The sequence below is a fragment of the Grampus griseus genome (genome assembly GCF_964374135.1).
Source record: "Grampus griseus genome assembly, chromosome: 2".
NCBI classification, from domain to species: Eukaryota; Metazoa; Chordata; class Mammalia; order Artiodactyla; family Delphinidae; genus Grampus; species Grampus griseus.
The window spans coordinates 143432012-143451230 of NC_139018.1; the positions used below are offsets into that span (position 1 = coordinate 143432012).

The following is a 19219-nucleotide window of genomic DNA, read 5'->3' on the forward strand; positions in this document are numbered from 1 at the left end:
AATTGTTCCCATAACCTGGTCTGACCCCACCTAGGCCCCCTCCTTCTCCAGTGCTCCGCCCCAGGAATCGTCTGCTATGAGCCTAGTACAGCTCAGGGTCCCATGGTCATACCCCACGCCCACTCCTGCCTTCACTCATTCATCCTTATCTTCTCTCCAGCCAATCAAATACTTCCTACCGTTCAAGAGCCGACCTAAGTTCTTGTTTCTGCAGGTAACCTCCAGGTAGCCAGGTCTCAGGTGACCACAGCCTGTGTTTCTGTGTGTGTCCAGGGTTTATTAATATCCTCACTCACACACATTCAGCTCTCAGATTCCTGAGCCCACTGACTCATACTTTACCCGAAGGAGATTAGGAAGGAGCAGGTATCCTGCCTTTGGAACCTCCACATCAGCTATTGGGATAACATCTCATTATGCACTTCAGTAATGAATTCAACTTCAGGTTGGCTGCTGCAAGTAACCATGCTGTACTACGTAAGAAGCAGCGCCATATCCGGAGAAAACCAGAATTCAAAAGGATGCCTGCACCCCGATGTTCACTGCAGCGCTATTCACAATAGCCAGGACGTGGAAGCAACCTAAGTGTCCATCGACAGAGGAACGGATAAAGAAGATGTGGTACCTACATACAACAGAATATTACTCAGCCACAGAAAGGAGCAAAATAGTGCCATTTGCAGAGACGTGGATGGACCTAGAGACTGTCATACAGGGTGAAGTAAGTCAGAAAGAGAAAAACAAATATCGTATAATATCACTTACATGTGGAATCTAGAAAAATGGTAGAGATGAACTTATTTGCAAAACAGAAATAGAGTCACAGATGTAGAGGACAAACTTATGGTTACCAAGGTGGGGAAGGGGGGTGGTGGGATGAACTGCGAGATTGGGACATATATACACTACTATGTATAAAATACATAACTAATGAGAACCTACCGTATAGTACAGGGAACTCTACTCAGTGCTCTGTAGTGACCTAAATGGGAAGGAAATCTAAAAAAGAGGGGATATATGTATACCTGTGGCTGATTCGCTTTGCTGCACAGCAGAAACTAATACAACATTGTAAAGCAACTATACTCCAATAAAAGTTAATAATAATAAAAAAATCAATATAATATAATATAATATAATTCAAAACAAAAATGCAGCAGCACCAAGGAGTCAGAACACAACTGAGGAGACTGTTCTCTCTCCTGTGAAGGCAGAGGCTCTCTGATAGATTTTGTGTCCATCAGCTCAGCCTGGCTCCGTACACTGTGGTCTGAGGATTGCTCCGTCCCAGGCCAAGCAGGTGGCTGTCAGCCCCCGTGGGGACAATATAGTGGTTTAGGGCCTGAGCAGATCTGGGTTTGAATCGCAGCTCCAACACTCCCCAGCCTTGAGACTCTGAGCAAATTTAGCTTCACCCAACCTCAGCGTTCTCATCTGTATAACAACAGAACCCACCTGACAGGGGGTTTCTGAAGATTCCGTTATATACAGCAGATAAAGTGGTTAACACAGGGTTTTGCACAAAGTCCAGTGACCGTATTATTGTTACTAATATCCACCAGAGGGCAAGGTTGGCTGTCCTGCGTGCTTCTGCTCACCCCGTCCCATATCATAGCTGATTCCCTGCTGCCTTCCTGTGGACGCTCACAGCTCATGACCTGTTTCTGAGGAGTTCCATACGCCCGTCCTCCAGCAGCACCAGGAAAGCTGTCTCTGCTTGCCTATTCCAGCTGTGCCCTTCCTAATGGATCTTTCTCTCTGAGTGGCCTGGGACAGCCTCTGCAAGGCCAGGGAGAGAGCCCCCGGGAGAGCCCCCTCTGCAGAATCTGCCAGGATACCTGAGCCAGGGCAAGGGTCAGGGAGCGGGAGACTTGCCCTATCTGCCTCCGAAATATCTCTCAAGTTCATCCACTTCTGTTGCCACCGCCTCTACCTGAGTCCTCGCCGGCAACCTCCTAACCACCTCTGCTGGCTTTACCTTTGCCCTCCACAAACAATCCGCTCTCTACACAGCAGCCAGGTCCTTTAAATCAGATCGTACCCTTCTTAAAGCCCTTCGGTGGCTTTGCGTCCCACTAAGAATAAAACCCACCTCCTCACTGGGCCTCCAAGGCCTCCACACCCACCCCTGCCTAAAACTCTGACATTACGGCATCTCATCTCCATCCCTCTGCCCTCCCGTATCTCTGCTGGCCCTTCCTCCCTGTGAGAACATCACGCCCTTTCTCACCTCTGGCCCTTTGCACTTGCCGCTCTGTCTTGAAAACTCTTTCCCTGACTCAGCCTTACCCAGCGGTCCTCAGCTCAAATGCTGCTTGTTCACACTGGCCTTTCCAGACCGCGTGATGCCAAGTGGTCTCTTCTAGCTACCCTCTACCCTCTCACTATGTCTCTTCCCCCTAATTACCGATGATCACAGCCTAAAACTACGCTGTGCTTACATGTGTGTATGTGTGTGCAAACATGCCTGTTCCTGTTCAATTCAGCTTGGATTTCTGTCTGTTTCACCCACTGCTGTGCTCCCAGCATCCTGAGTGGCGTCTGGCTAGGACACATGCTCAGGAAGTGTATGTCGAATGAATGAATGTGTTCACGTGAGGGCAAACCTTACCGGTCAGAATGGATGACTGTCCCTGATTTGGGGTCAATGACGTGAACAATGACTCCACGGTGACCCCAGCTCCTTTCGAAAAAATAACCTCCCTCTTGCATGCCACCGGGGTGAAGAGTCTTGTTCAGAAATGTCCAAGAGAGCTTCTTCTGTCCATGCAACTCAAGGGTACCTCCTCTGTCGACGCCGATGTACTTGAGGCCAAAGTAAGGGTCTGGTTGAACGTCTTCATCAGCCCTACAAGAGAGAACAGCTCTCCATGGTCGGCCGACACCTCTCTTTACTGGATGCTAAGCCCAGAGGGGACGGCACTGCTCTTGACTCCCACTGTGGCCACCCTGGACCCAGTTACACCTGGTGATTGCTCGAGGTCCGTAGACATAGCATTGGCAACCAAGGTTGTCCCCCACCAGACCAAAATGTGCCCAACAGGCCAAGCAGAAATACTTATCAATAGTTAACATGTTGGTACTTCTTTCCAGTTCTAAATATGTTATATTTTGGTCCATATCAGATGTGGGATCACCTGGACTGCATACCCTTGTGTACTCTTGGTTACTGATTCTGAGAACTCTCAATTGCTTGAAGAGGGAGCACACCAGAGGCAAATACTGCATGGAATTTTTCTTTATCTTGTCCATCATTGGCTATTAATAAACATTCACAGAGACTCCCTCAGCCATGACGTGATTAGAAGGCAGCAGGAAGGCTGGCAGGGGTTTCTGTAACTTAAGTCCGGACCTGAGCCACAATAAATAAAATGCCTCACGCACTCCTCCAACTCACCCGAATCGCCACTGTCTGTCTCATTCATGATTACCATCTGGCAGGACCTAATGATAATTCCTTTCTTGCACTAAAGCCTTGCTGTCTTACCTCCCACTCTTCCATGAAAAACCTCCTTCCCGTCAGATCCAAGAGTATCATGTGACCCATGGAAGCCGTCTACCCACCTTCCATACAAAATGATGCTGAAATTGCCCTGGAAAGGGCAGAGGGCACTCCCAGCATGCAGCTCTCCTCCGTTGTCAATCAGGATGTGCCGGGTACGCAAAACAATTGCCTCATCTTGGTCTTTAATGACTAGCTTCCCTGAAGAGGCAGGAATGGAGTGAGGTTTAGGAAGACAAGTCTTAGTGGTGAGATTACAGCAGAGGCAAGGGCAGACCTCCTAAGCCCCTCATGTCATCCCTCAGGCAGGCCAAGAGGCGTGTCTTTCCAATACTTCTATGCTCGCTGTGCTTACGGTGGTTGCTTTTCTCTCTGCCTTGTGACGTGTAAATAACGCCTGCTTGGTTTACTGCTATCGCTGCCTGTGCTGCATTCGACGAGCAAGCGTCTGAAGGTCAGATACTCAGGAATGCTCAGAGCACCAATAAGAAGTTTCCTCTATAAATGCTTCTTTCACTAAGATTGGACCTCTGACAAGCCACTCCTCAGTGCTCCGACAACCAGATGCACTGACATGAACCCAAAGCACGTGACATTTGTTCTGTCCATCTACAGTTATGGCAACCTGCATCCCATCTGCTAGGCTCTGAGGCAGCGGACCAGAGCGAGATGGGGCAGGGGAGGGAGACTGGCTTACCTCCCTCTGAGATGCGGATGGAATGCACCGTGGCAGAAGCGATAAGCAGCAGTGTTCTGCCCTGGCCTACGTGCACGTAGTAGTCTGGGTCATGGCCAGGGTTCCAGGGCTGCAGCTCAGGCCACTGATCAGGGCACTCAGCTGCCGCTGCAAAGGACAGAGAGGTGTCACTGCTACCACCCACCAACGTCCCCAAGCAAGGACTGCCACAGACCACAAGCAGGGTGGGGTGGGGAGTCTATCATGCATTTTCATGGCCCTTGCCTTCTCCCTACTAGAGCTCAAAGCAGGGCCCTAGAAAGCAAAGAGAACCCCTGATATAGGAGCCAGGAGGCCTGAGATTTAGTCGAATGTCCTTCATTAGTTCATCCTTTATCTGTGAACAAGTCACTTCCTTTTTCTGGACTCAGTTTTTCCCTTTATAGAATGAAGGGTAGACCAGATGACTCCTCAAGACATTCCAAGATCTAAAGTTAGGCAATGATTTACCCAGATTATTTGTATTCCAAGGCATCCTTTCCCCTGGAAAGCATTGTTTAAAAAGTTGGCAAAGCCTTTTCCCCTTCTGCCTGAGAATTTGACTTTTAGTTAATTTTCTCTGTTTCCCTGGAAGCCTGAGAAAGATAGTATTCTATAAAGCATGTTACCAAGCAACATCTTATAACAAAAGTGACCCCTGATTAGTAAATGGCATCTAAACTGGGAGGAACTATGCAAAATTTATAATGATCCTGGTGGAGATGTCTTGCTTGAAGGCTTCCCTGTGCAGGGACTCTCGTAATTGGGCAAATCCCACACAGCAACTCTGAAAGTTACGTCTATGGAGTTGCTATAAGAGATACTAGCTCTGACGGGGCAATACCCACACCTGTCCAATCACAGTCTTGTTCCCTCTCACCTAAGGAGCTGTCATCTGGGGAACAAAAGAAGATAGCTTCTGGAGGCTTGTAGAATGCTTCCAAGACCACTCTCACGGAAGAGAAACGCCTGACGCTGCTCTGATGGTGGGCGGTGTTTCTGTCCTAGGCCCTCTGAAGTTATCCTGATGCCAGGCATGGCCTGTGGTAGCCTCATGAGTCTGAATGTTTAGTTGAACTCAAAGCCCCCATGGTGGGTGTTGCAGACGTCTCCCCGACGCAAGTAGAAGCAGTGGGAGGAGTCTCTCCTCCTATGGCTAAGAAGGCTCTGTACCCCAGTGGGGTACCATGTATGGTGAACAGAGGAGGACTGTCTCAGAAACTGGGAAAATCTCCCTGGACAGCAGGGAAAAACCCAGAGGGAAAGGAACAGGAAGAGGCAACAGGCAAAACAAAATGAGAATGGCTTGCCTCAGAGATGGAGCCCCAATGCCCTCCTTTTTTTCTCTCACTAGAAAGTTGTGAGCAAGCATGAAATAGTAGTTTTTTGTTGTTGTTGTTGTTGTTTTTGCAGTACGCGGGCCTCTCACTGTTGTGGCCTCTCCCGCTGCGGAGCACAGGCTCCAGACGCGCAGGCTCAGCGGCCACGGCTCACAGGCCCAGCCGCTCCGCGGCATGTGGGATCCTCCCGGACCGGGGCACGAACCCGTGTCCTTTGCATCGGCAGGCGGACTCTCAACCACTGCGCCACCAGGGAAGCCCAAATAGTAGATTTTAAATAACTGGAGCGGGATGGAGAAGGAAGGTGAGGTGTAGTAAACCCATGGCGGGGGCAAGGTTTCAGATGGTGAAGACCCTGGGGAAGGTACTGGAAGGAATGGATGCAAATTCCACCCTTGGGCACCGAGCAAGGGTCCCTAAGGGAAGCCATGTCTCTTGAGCCAGGTGGGTGCAGTGGACAATATCCACGACATTGGGTGGGGCCCCAGAAGGAATTCTGGCTTCAGTACAATTACTAGCATGTCAGTTCTCAATGTGACTCGACTTCGATGCGGCTGTCTCTAGGGTAAGATCTCACGTTTATATATTTCAAGAGAACTGGAAGGGCGCTGCTCCTTTATCTACTCAGCATTGCCAGATGTGGACTCCGGAAGCCCCCATCACATCATCGGCCCGGCCCATCTGAAAGCAGCGGCCGGCCCTTCTCTTCTCTGCAAGGCGCAGGGCAGGCACTTGGTGCGTGTTTCCTGAGTCCCACTCCCCACCGTCCCCTCCCATGCTCCCTAACACCCTCCTTTATGCCCCATCTGCCTCACTGTCAGCCCGAACTCAGGGTTTGGATCGTTTTCATTAGGAAGAGAATTTCACTTTTTTTGGAGTTTTGCTAAAGCAGCTCTTCCAAGATTCTGTAAAGCCCATGGGACTCAAATAGTGGCAAAACAATGAAAAACTGTGGCATTTACTCATCCGTGGAGTTTTCATTTTAATGTAAGAGCAGGGTTGCCAGCAAGCTGCCAGGATGGGCCGAGGTAGTGGTGGGGGCTGGGGGCCTCTGCCTGGGCCCTCAGTAACCAAGGATGATCACGAGGGCTCTGGGGCCTCCGTCCAGCTGAGGGGCTCCTGAGGGCCAATGCCCACCCCTGGGTTTGCCTTCAGATGGGTGAAGTGCTTGGCTGGCTTTCAGCAGAGGTCAGTCAGAGGCCCTGGGCTGCCCTCCACCTAGTCCTGGACCTGGAGTGTCTGTTTCCAAGGTGGTGACTCCTCAGCCACGCGGGGAACGCATGTGGCGACTGGCGAGCCCAGAGATCCAGGCGTGGAGCCGTAAGCGTGCCGAGAAGGAATTGTTCCAACTCCACGGGGTCTCACCACCCACATCTCCTAGGAGAATCCCAGCTGCCCCTTTATTCTCCAACTGCACGTGTTTGCATCAGTCTTTGCATCCGGGTTTGGAAGCGGCCAGCCTGACACTCGTAGGCTCTCTTGTCATCGGGAGCACAATTCCCAGAGCTCCAGCAGCTCTGACCCCACAACATAAGCACAGCAGTTACAAGACTGGCCGTGGATGAACGCCCCTTCGCTGGAGATGGAGATTTTGCTCTTGGTAAAAGTGGGTTTCAGTGGCTCTTCATCTGTAGGAATCAGTGAGTAGCTGGCAACGGTCAAGGCCTTTGCTGAGATATCACCACAGCAGCCACCCTTCCCAGGAGGGGCTGCAGGAAGTGGGATTCAGAGCGGATGCAAGCCCTACTCGGAGCATGAATGGCAGGGGGTTGGCTTCTGCATCCCTCTGACGTCACAGAAAAGCAAGAGGGAATCAAACGCACAGCCTCCTTTCCAAATGGTTTATAGTCAAACAGAAGAGAGAGACCCAGGATGTAAGAGGAAATACCCAGAGACCTCCCCAAGGCCGCAAGGTGATTCACCTTAAAAGAGAACCCTAAACCCAGTTCCTGGCACAGGGTCAGTGTCCCCTTGGTGGTTATTAACTGAATAAATGATGGAAGGACTAAATGAATGAATTCAGGCAATATTGACAATTGTTGCACTGAGAGTGAAAATATTGCTTGCCTGCTATGTCCCCTAAGGATCAAAAAGATTCTACAAGGAATCACGTTGAAGGGATTTCACTAGTTATGATTAGAAATTACTTCCTTGCACCAGTGGGTTGAGAAAAACAAGATATAATACAATGTAAGGTCCTTTATTCTTATTGTAGAAAAGCATTCAGCTCAAGTGATAATAATAGCATTTCTTTTAAAAGCAATCCATGGTGATGGTATTATTACTCAACCTCTATTCAAAATTTTTAAATGGTCCCCATCTCTCAGCTTCCACCCCAAGCTGGGTTTATTTGATTTTGCTTTTTTTGTAGCCCACGCAAACTTGCCTAGTGCTTCTGGATTTTAATTCAAAATCACTCAAAGAAAAAGTTGACGATATCGAGATCAGAAAAAGAGATCTAAACCTCACCTAGAGCATCACGGCTAACAAGGTGCTTTAATGCGCCCAGATCTTAGGACGGCAAAGCAGGAAGGGAACACTGAGACCAGGTGGCTCGGAGGCGGCAGGCCGGCTGGCAGATACGCGTTTTTTTGCTCTGCTCCACCGCCACCCCGAGTGTTTGGTAAAATTTCAATTGGTTGCCATCCTTTAACAAGTAGAGAGCTCTTACATGAAAGTCTAGATTTCTGACTTCTCTTAAAAATTCAATAGGTCTTGCAACAGGGGCCCCGCCTCCCCATGTGGCAGCAACTGGCCGGGACTGAGAAGTGGGTGTCCCTGAAGAGGGGCGTGAACTCCCCAGGTGACCACATCTCTACCTGGCCAGCTTCACTGCTTTGTGTCATGTGCCTGGTTCCTGTAGACACTGAGTTTGTAACCCCTGAGCCTAGTCTAACCCCCTCATTTTGTGGATGACGAAACTGAAGACCAGGATAAGACGTGCCCAGGATCAGCGAGTTAGCAGGGGCAGGCCAGAGCCCAGCCACCCTGACCCCACCCTGCGGCTCCTTCTCCTGGCCTTCCTCGTGGAGATGCAGAGGTCCAACTGCTCTGCAGTGGCTCACCTGTGGATGCGGCGCCGGGAAAGCGGGCCAGGGCGAACCAGCCGATTGTCAGCAGCACCTTAAAGGAGACGTCCGGACCGTGAGCCGCTCTCATGCTGGCAGAGCGCTCCCTGAAATAAAAAAGCACACTGAGTCAGACCTGCAGCCTCCCCAGGCTGGAGTCGGTTTGTGGGGCAGACACACACACAGAGACAGGGCCACACACACACGCAGAGGTCGCGCCAGTATGGGCATACTCCAGCCGGCCAATGCAAAGTCCTCAGCTGCCATGACTCAGGGCTGGGCAGATCAGGTCATGAAAGCCCTGTCACTGTCCCGCCTGTGTCCTGCAGCTCAGAGACTCGGTGATGGATGGAATTTCATCCTTGGCGCTCGAGCTCACTACCCTCCAGAATGAAGGGCTTTTTTTTCCCCCTTAAGTTAAAAACAGAGAAAAACAAAAAATATTCCCACTGAACATGAGCTGGAAAATAGATGCCACCAACTTGCTGTGTGATCTCAGCTGATCTGATTAACCTCTCTGGGATTCAGTTTCCTAATCTGAAAAATGAGGATGTGGACTATAGCTGATTTCTAATATCAGTCTGTGCTTGTAAAACAAGTCTTGATGATACTATTGAGATCCTAAATATGATGCCTGTGTGTTATAAACCCTTCTAATATTACCCATCCAAGAGGAAGGCAGGGCAGAGATAGCTAATTGTCTCCTAATATCCATTTTTCCCTGGAAAAGAACCCCTGGGTTTTTATCTGGGCACACAGCCACCTAGAATAAAGGCTACCTTCTCCAGTCTCTCTTACGTTAGTTGTGATCTCGGAATTAAGTTCTGGCCAATATAGTAAAAGTACAGTGTGTGAATTCCAGGATATGTCCTTAGGGAAAGCAGGAAGGCTTTCTTCCCTCTTTCCTGCTGGCTGGAATACGGATATGATGCCTGGATCTTCAGCAGCTATCTTTGGCCTTGTAACGGGAGCCATGTGCAGAAGATGACAATGCAGAGAGTAAGAACCTAGGCTCGGACCCTGTGGAGAACTGAAACAGCCCTAGACTGTGAATTTATTTTTATGTGTGACAGAATTAAATGAATTTTATTACATTCCTCTTTTACGAAAGCCACTTTTCTCCCCCTTGTACTCAGATAGAAGGTGAATACGGGAACCTGTCTAGATAAACCTCAAGACAGGAACTTTAAAAAAAAGTTCCCCTTTCATAATATAATGCCAATTCCCCTTTCATAATATAATGCCCTTGGAGAAACATCTCTGTCTTCAAGTCCTGTGTGCCGCACAAGAGTGCTTAAGGAGGGGCTTGGGGAGTGACCAGCTCCAGCTTCCATGCCCACGTCCCCAGGTCCTCCGCAGAGCATGACTGTAGTCATGCCTGGAAACAAACAGATATTCTCCCACACTGAGAAAGAAATCTCTCTCATCCCACACAGGCTCCTCCCTTTGAACGAGCTCAGGGACAAATCTGATCATCTCTGACCTTTCAGCTCCTGGTGAAGCACTTTGTGTGAGCTCGGCAAGAGGGTCTGAAACAGAGCACCCTGGCCCTGTGCCTGGTCCTTCCCGCACAGGTGCGCCGGGGAGGCCGGGGGAGGGAGGAAACCATACTCGCAACGTCAATGCCCGCAGTGTCCTCCTGGCGGGCACCCTGCCTGGCCCTGGCCTGATATGCCGAGAACAACAGGACCCATTCTAGTCGCCTCTGCAGGGCCGCTGATGTCAGGCGTCACAGCATCTGGGAATGGCGCCTTTCCCATGGCCCCCAGAAGAGGAGTGTCTGCTTTCATGCTCTTTGCAATAAAAAGAAGGTGACACCGGGACAGGAGTGTTTTGTGGCCCTCGGGGAAAGCCAGAGCCCAGCTCTCGAGTCTCCATCTGTTTAGAAAAACCAAAGGTAGTTTGCTCTTTGCTGCTGAGAAGCCCCAAATCAACCTGGGGCTCCATCAAGGGAACCCAAACTTTGGGCCGTGAGCTGGCAGAGGAACGTGGCCGGCACCCAGGGTGGAGGTACCCGGGTGCGGGCGGCAATCTGGGTGCGGGCGCCCCTCCCGCCTTAACTGCCGGGTGACCCTCATCCAGACATTCCCTTCTCTGGGCCTCGACTTCCCGTGTGCAGAGTGGAAGGCTGGAGTACAGGGAATTTGTGGCCCTGACATCTTCTGACCATTTCAGAGACAAAAAAGGAATCACTTTCGGGATGGATGTAAAAACAATTCCCACTGGCAGGATACTGCTCAAAACCTCTTTTCCCCAACATTCAAGAGAGAGACCTGCTATATCTGAGTGCCACTGGATACAGAGAGGTCCCCCTGCTCCAAAGAGGTCGCGACCCCACATTGCTGGGGGTGGTCCTCCGTGAGTGGCTTCCAGGGCCTGAGTACAGAAACCTCGAGAAACCTTCTGTGGCCGTGAATCCCAAAGCTTCTCAACTTTCACTTGGGAATTCTTCACCAAGAGAGGACAGCTTTCTCAGCTGGCCACTAAAAGCTCTCTGGCAACACGAGTTAGGGTTCAGCTTCTCCAGCTGGCAACATACAGTCTTGAAAGGGTTCCCAGCTGCTGAAGGCCTGCGAAGAGTGCATGGTTGGCTAACGATGCTAGAAGGCTCCGCAGGAAGCTGCTGGCTGGAGGCTGGCTGGAGGCTGGCTGGAGGCTGCCCTTGCTGGGTCCCGATGGTCCTGAGCTGGGCTCTTCCTTACAGGGTGCGGTGAACCCCTCTGGCAGCCATTTGGAAGAGGAAGGGCCGGCACCGCGGGATACTCCACAAGTCTTCACAAGAACAAGCTGAAGTTTTCCAGGAGCTCAGCACCTTCCCGTCCAGCTGCAGCTCCACGCCGTGTCTGCCAGGCCTCCCAGGGGCGTGGAGGGGCAGGAGGAAAAGCAGGGATGAGAGGCGTCGCCTGCTACCCTCTGTCTCCGGGTCTCCTCGCTGCTGCCATCACACGCCAGGGGCTGGGGCTTTGCTCTTCCTTCAGCTGCCCTGGGGTAGGACCTGTCACCTGCAGAGAGAAAGGAGCACAGGTGTTATTCAAGCCTCCAGAGAGGCCCCTACATCTCTGGGGCAGCAGCGTTAGCAAGTCCATGCCCCCTGGCATCCCCGACCCCAGGGGGATGTGGGTTCTCCATGCCTGCAGAGCCTGCAGAAGCCAGAACTTTCTTCAGGGATTATCATTAACTACCAAATGTAAAGAGATAGCTAGTGGGAAGAAGCCCCAGAGCACAGGGAGATAAGCCTGGGGTCCACCTAGAGGGGTGGGATAGGGAGGGTGGGAGGGAGACGCAAGAGGGAGGGGATACGGGATATATGTATACGTATAGCTGATTCACTTTATTATACAGCAGAAACTAACACACCATTGTAAAGCAATTATACTCCAATAAAGATGTGAAAAAAAAGAAATTAAGAAAGAGAGTAGGGGGTAGTGGGGAGGGTCAGTGTAAGGTCTGAGGCTGGGGGTGAGATGGACTGCAGGGTGATCCGGAAGCCAGTTTGGGGTAGGAGACAGCACAGTAACAGCCGTCACTCTCCCTGTCACACCCACACTAAGGCAATTCTCATCTCATGCAAACCTAGACGAGGCTCGGCTCAGACCAGCAGGACACTGTGGTGACCAGGAGCGCAGGCTCCAGAGTCTTCTATCCCAGCCATGCAGTTCACATCGGGGAAAACCGTGTGACCACTTGGGCCTCGCCTTTTTAATCCATAAAACTGAAATAATTGGGACTTCCCTGGTGGCGCAGTGGTTAAGAATCCGCCTGCTAATGCAGGGACACGGGTTCGAGCCCTGGTCCGGGAAGATCCCACATGCTGCGGAGCAGCTAAGCCCGTGTGCCGAAACTACTGAGCCTGCGCTGTTGAGCCCGCGTGCCACAACTACCGAGCCCGCGTGCCACAACTACTGGAGCCTGCGCGCCACAACAACTGAAGCCTACGCACCGCAACAAAGAGTAGCCCCCGCTCGCCGCAACTAGGGAAAGCCCACGCACAGCAGCGAGCACCCAACACAGCCAAAAATAAATAAATTAAAAAAAAACTGAAATAATGCACCTTAAATTCCAAGGTCACTGTGAGGATCAAACGAGATGCTCTATACAAAGATCGTAAAGCTCTGGGCCTGACCGGTGGTCAGTGCTCAAGCTGTGGGAGCTGTTGTTCTGAAGGATACACAGCACGATGGGTGACCGAGCCTGGGAGATGGAGCTGAGAACCTGGTTAGAGTTCCAACTCCGGCCCTCACCAGCTGTGTGACCTTAGACAAGTCACTCAAACTCTCTGGGCCTTCGCCTTCTCATTTTTAAAATGGGAACAATAATACTACCCATAACCGGGAGTGACTGTTATGCGGCTCAGCTGAGATCGGCTGGCTCTAAAAACACCAGCTCATCTATCTTGGTCTCCAGATTATGTCCTGTGAGTGGTACAGAAAACAGTCAGATATGAATCCTGCCCCCCACCCCCAAGCCCGGAATATCCTACCGTCAAGAGGAGAGAGAGGCAGGAACACTAGGCACTATATTCCAAAATGACCAGCTGCTCACTTCCTGGGCAAAGGGAGATAAAAGAGATGGTACCACTGTCCAGACAGAACAGTCTGGACATTCCCTCTTTGCCTCACTGAGCGGAGGTCAGGGGAAAGATTTGATTTCAGCCTAATGGATCTGGACACTTCCTTTATGATGACACACGTGTATATAGGCCACTCTGTCTCCTGCTGAGACAGGGGGGGCTTTGGAACAACCACACCCTCTTGAAATCTCTGAGACATAGTTTGATTGACTTTTATGCCACTTAATGGTTGAACCTGTTACGGGCTGAACTGTGTTCCCTCAAGAGTCATATGCTGAAGTCTTAACCCCCAGTCCCTCAGCCTGGGACTGTATCTGGAGAAGGGGCCTTGACAGAGGAAATGAAGTTATGTGGGTGAGTCCTAATGCAGTATGACTGGTGTCCTTATAAGAAGAGGAGAGCAGGACACAGACACACGGAGGAAAGACCACGTGAGGATGCTGGAGGAAGAGCCCACCTGCAAGGCAAGGAGAGAGGCCTCAGAAGAAGCCAAATCCACTGAAACTTTGATCTTGGACTTCTGGCCTCCAGAACACTGAGAAAATACATTTCTGTCGTTCAAGCCACCCAGCCTGCGGTACTCTGTTACGGTAGCCCTAGGAGGCTAACACGGCATCCTTGAGTAAATTCGTTAATCCGTCTGAAGCTCGCGGCTTTCTCACCAGCAATGCCAGTAATGATAATCATAGCAAACACTAACACCGCCTTTTGTAGGTGTCAGGGGCTGCTTTATGCACTTTTCGTCTACTGGCTAATTGAGTCTTTCGTAGCTCGGTGTCGTTATTAATCTCTAGTTTACGGATGGGGAAACTGAGGCACAAAGAGTGTCACTTTTCTTTTGGTAGCCAGGGTACACAGCTAGTAGGTGGCAAAGTTCAAAGCCTGCTCTCTCCTTCGGAAACTTGCTTCCAATTCCTAAAGATTAAATGATTTGCAATGTCATCGCAAACTAAGAGAATGTAGGAGCTGGTAGGATAGTGAGAGGAGAACCCAGCTAGCACTTCTCCAACTTTATTGCACGCAGACATCCCCTGGAGAGCGGGCTAGAATGCAGATTCTGATTCAGTAGGTGTGTGGTGGGGCCTGAGATTCTGCTGAGGGTCACAGAGCCAGCAGGGGGCCCATCCAGGATTTGAACCCAGGAGGTCCGGCTCCAGAGTCCACGCTTCATAAAAAAGGAACAATAACACTACCCCCACCTACCTCCCGGCCAGGCACAGTGGGAGGAGGCAATGTTTGATCTGAGCCGTGTGGACAGATTAATGATCCTGACAGCAAACCGGGGTGAAGTTTGGGGAAGCTGGCGAGAATCTCCCTCCAGCTCTCTTGCAGTCAGGAAAGCATTGGTGTTCCCTTTCACTATGACCTAGGTTTCTTGTTCACAGGCCCTAAAATCCATGCCGTGGTTCCTGGAGGGCCCAACGGGGCTGGTGCAGGCTGGGTTCACCTGCACAGGCTCGACTCAGATCCCTCTCTGGATAGGAAACCACAGGTCCACCTCAGTGGCTACCAGAAACCACGGAAACAGGAAGGCAGAGCCCCAGGAGCTCGTTCCCTCTCGACAGAAAGCTCCCCTGATGAATTGCAGAACCCCCTCCATAACATTCCCTAGCAGGGCCCCCCCCGCTCCTCTCCTGAACCAAGCAGTGGGCAGCCAACTCCCTGGTCTGCCGGCCACACATCCCAGCCCAGGCCCAGCTCCCCCCGGAAGAGAAAGGTCACCTGGTCCTGACGCAGCATCCCCAGGGAGAAGGAGGAGGCAGGAGACAGGGCAGCCCAAGCATCCTTCTGGATCACAGAGAAACACAGGAAGCGTCCCAAGTCTGGAGAATGCTGGCAGCCCTGAGCCCTTTCTCAGTGTGAGGCTGCTATGCTGGGGACCCCAGGGACGGGGACCCCAGGGACAGGGACCCCGCCCCCCTCCTCAGAGAGAAGCATTTAGAAGACCCTTGGCTTCTGCAAATCAGAGCATCTCCCAGGGTACCCCGTGATACGTGCTCCGCTGGCATGAGCGACTCCTTTCTTTTGGAAACATACCTGCCCCGGGGACCTCTCTCATTGCTGCAAAGATCAAAAACCTTCCCCAAAGACCAGGGACATTCCAAAACCTGGTCTCTTCTCCAGAAACTGGGCTTCTAATTCCTCAAGACTAAGCCACTTGCCAGTTAGCGTCAGGCTCACAGAATGCAGGAGTTGATGGGAATCGGAGACCCTTTCCAGCCAGCCCTTGGCTGTGCACCTGAACCACGTGGGGGAACTTGTTAAAATGCAGATGCCCATCCCACAGGTCTGGGGTGGGGTCTGATTCTGCATTTCCAACCAGCTCTCAGGTGAGGCTGCTGCTGCTGGGCGGTGGGCCATGCTTTGAGTAGCAAGGATCTCACGCAATCCCACCCTCCCCATTTTACAGATGGGCAAACTGAGGCCCACAGTGCAGAAGATTGTTGCTCATGATCAGGAGCAGTAAATGGATAGGAAAATTGCCATCTGACTCCAAAATATGGGACATGTGTCGCCTTCCCTGCCACCCTGCTTGCCTGGGAGGACAGGGAAAGGGGGGGAAGACTGGGCCCATCTGTTCCTGCCCCGATTTCAACTGAGGGTCTAAGTCACAGTTTGGATAGCCTCAGGAACACTTTATACTTCCATAGAGTCTTAAATTATCTTCCCCAAACAAAATACCTCCTTTGATAGGGGAAATCCCCAGTGGGAAGCCACCTGCAAAGCCAAGGAGGAGAGACACTGCAGTTCCCTGTGATATGAGAAATTCACCATCACGGACCACTCCCATTCCCAAGCATATCTGAACAAATCCCGTCAGGTCCTGCTGTGCTATCAAATCCAAATCTCTCGTCTCATCACTGAATCAGCTACCAGAGCTGGGAGCGTCAAAGCCTTCACCCATTGCAGCTGGGAAGAAGGCAGCTCTGAAACCAGTCTTCCCTCCTGTTCATGCAACACACGTAGCCTTAGCATCCCATGAGTGGGCACTGTGCTGGTCCTGGTGGAAAAGGAAGGTTAAGAACCCTGCCCCCAAAGAGATCCCCCGGTCCCATCACCCTAGGCATCAGGCATCGCAGTCTAAATGATGAGACTGACCCTCCCAGCAAACCAGATGTTTCCTAAGGAAGAGTTTCTCATTGACTCGCTTGAGGTTAAACCCTGGAGTAAACAGTTTAGCAACAATGACATATCTAACTTGCCCTTTTGCTTAGAGCTGTGCTGTCCAATACAGTAGCTGCTAGTCACTCGTGGCTATGGACATTTACATTTAATTCAAATCAGATACAATTAAAAACTCAGTGCCCCGGTCACACTAGGCACATTTTAAGAGCTCGATCGCCATTGGTAGCTCGTGGCTACCGTGTTGGGCGCGCAGATCTGGAACATTCCCATCACTGTAGAAACTCGCGATTTAGAGCCTCAATACTCAGAGTGGTTTAGAAGATCAAACGAGAGCTTCGAGACGGTTAGGAGCAACGGTTCTTATGGTGGCGTCCCTGACTCCCCCTGTTAGAAACGCAGATTCTCAGTCCCACTCCAGACCTACTGACTTACTGACTCAGCCGCTGGGGGTGGGCTCAGTGTTGTAACAAGCCCTCCAGTGATTCTGACGTTGCTCAAGTTTGAGAGCCACTAGTTCAGAGGGTCAATTCAGTCCAGAGACACTTGTCAACCACCAGTTAAGTGTCACTCGTGAATACCTGACGGCTCATTGGCTAAGCATGCAGGCTGCGTCACAAGATCCAAGTTTAAGTCTCAGATCTCCCACTTAAGAGCCCTGTGTGGGGACTTCCCCGGCGGTCCAGTGGGTAAGACTCTGCGCCCCCAATGCAGGGGGCCCCGGTTCCATCCCTGGTCGGGGAACTAGATCCCGCATGCGTGCCGCACCTAAGAGTCCACATGCTGCAACTAAGAGTCCGCATGCCGCAACTAAGAAGTCCGCATGCTGCAACTAAAGATCCTGCATGCCACAATGAAGATCCCTTGTGCCACAACTAAGACCTGGTGCAGACATAAATAAATAAATAATTTTTAAAAATTTTTTGAAAAAAAAGAGCCATGTATGAACTTGTCCATTCATTTAACAGTCCAAGGCTCTGTTTCCTCAGCTGTAAAATGGGGGAATCCTTCCAGCTGCCTTCTGGGACTCCTGGATGGGATGGAAAGATGCGTGCCACGTGTGTGACACAGTGAGTGGTCCGCCGGGCCGTAAGATGCCATAATGTCAGTTTATCACCATCATCCCTGTCTGGTTTCTGTTCACTGCCTGATGCAGCCGATCGCCAGCCTCGCTCACTAAATGAGATTTTTAACCTCTTTCACGGACAGATTTGTAGCACTATGCCATCCCCTGAGAGGTACCGCAAAACAAGAGATGCTTCCGCAAAAGCTTGACCTAGAGGACTTTACATAGGGAGCTCGCGCCCAGTGGTGCAATGTGTTTTTGTAGTGGGGGAAGAAACACAAATATGACTTATTGGAAGCCCCACCCTGGGCTCTGGGCAAAAAGTCCTGCCTGGATAATGTGAAGGGTGGCAGACACAGCAGGCCAGAGTCTTGGGTCCTCAAATAGGAAGCTTTCTTATTAGAAAGAGTACAGACGGGGCGGAGGGGGAAGGTGGGAGGAAGTCCTTTCGGTTGGCAATTTGGTTCCTTGTTTTATTCCACGAGGGCTTGGCCTTTGCCTAACGTTGAAACAAAACAGAGCTCCCAGGTCCGTGAGCCATGGCCGCTGGGCCTGCGCGTCCGGAGCCTGTGCTCCGCAACGGGAGAGGCCCGCGTACCGCAAAAAAAAAAAAAAAAAAAAACCAGAGCTCCCGAAAGGGAAGAGGAAGGAGCTAGAAAAAAATAAATAAGAGATGACTTGTGGACACACCCCAGTATTAAATGACCACTTCTCTGGGGAATTCCACGGATGAAGACACGACACCTGTGGGGTGAGGGGGGATGTTAAAAAGGTGGTGAATGGGGAGAAGGAAACAGTACCCAGAAAGCATGGCCACTGACACGGGCATTCTTGGTCCCAGACTGTTACACGAACCTCCTACTGGCCCCCCAATGGACTCGCGCATGCTCTGTTGCTTCCTTGATATAAACATTCTTTCTCTGCCACGGTCCTCCCAGCTGCCATGTCTGACCTTTGGAAATTGACAGTTTGTTTTAAGATTCCATTTCTAATCCCCCTGAGGAATTCCCTCTGGCCCTAAAGTCTATAGCAATTGCTTCTTCCTCTGCCTTCACAGCTTAATGATCAAATCTTTCTTTGAACTATCTCCTTCTCTCTTTGGGGCTCCTCAACGTTTCCCACACTGGGCAGAAGGCTCCTTGGGGGCAGCCTCTGTGTAAACCCATTTTGTCTTTTCCTGCAGCCCAACACACAGGTGGCTGCCCAGTGGACGTAGACAATGAGCGAATGGGTTTGCCCAACGATCGCTGGAGGAACAACCCACTTGGCTCTTTGCCTGCTCTGCAACTTTTGGGCTCTGTGTCCAATGCTCTCTGAAAAACACAGGTGGGAGTATGGAAGCAGAAACTGGAGGCATGTAACAAGCTGATAAGTTTTTAAATCATAACTCTTTAAAAAAAAATCTTTCAAGTCCTCAATTGAGGAAAAAAGAGTAACTTCCCTCTTAAAACTGGTTTTCTCCCCCAAGATCACGAAGGAAGAGGGGAAGTCAGATGACTGATGTGGGTGCATCTTCCCAGACTCACCAAGTCCAAGGCCAGCCCGCCTCTGCCACTGTCTGAGGTGACCAGAGGCTGCAGCGAAGGGTCCTGGCCCCTTCCACCAACCCCAGCGCTCTCTGGAGAGGGCACTACCTACTCTTCAAGGTAATCCAAGCATCCCGGCATCCCTTACCCTTAGTCCCAGGCGTTAGACACCTGACACCCCCGAGCCTCCTTATTCACAGGGGAAGTCCGGCCCCTTGCTTGGTTCCTCTTTCCTCCGGGGTGTCTGAGACTCCTCCTGGCCACCTACACGCATCCACAGATCAGTCCTGTCTGCCCCGGGATGCCCCA

General features: G+C 51.1%; 1 protein-coding gene across 1 annotated transcript in view; it reads right to left on the minus strand.

Moving 5' to 3' along the window:
- CEMIP (cell migration inducing hyaluronidase 1) overlaps window positions 1-8716 on the minus strand; it is a gene marked incomplete at both ends in the record, with an annotated part of 71161 nt that extends 62445 nt beyond the window's left edge. The window contains 4 exons of the mRNA XM_082648889.1: window positions 2612-2848; window positions 3565-3703; window positions 4200-4346; window positions 8623-8716. Coding sequence (XP_082505015.1) covers window positions 2612-2848; window positions 3565-3703; window positions 4200-4346; window positions 8623-8716 — 617 coding nt within the window. The remainder of the gene's footprint in view (window positions 1-2611; window positions 2849-3564; window positions 3704-4199; window positions 4347-8622) is intronic.
- Between the last annotated feature and the right edge of the window lie 10503 nt (window positions 8717-19219).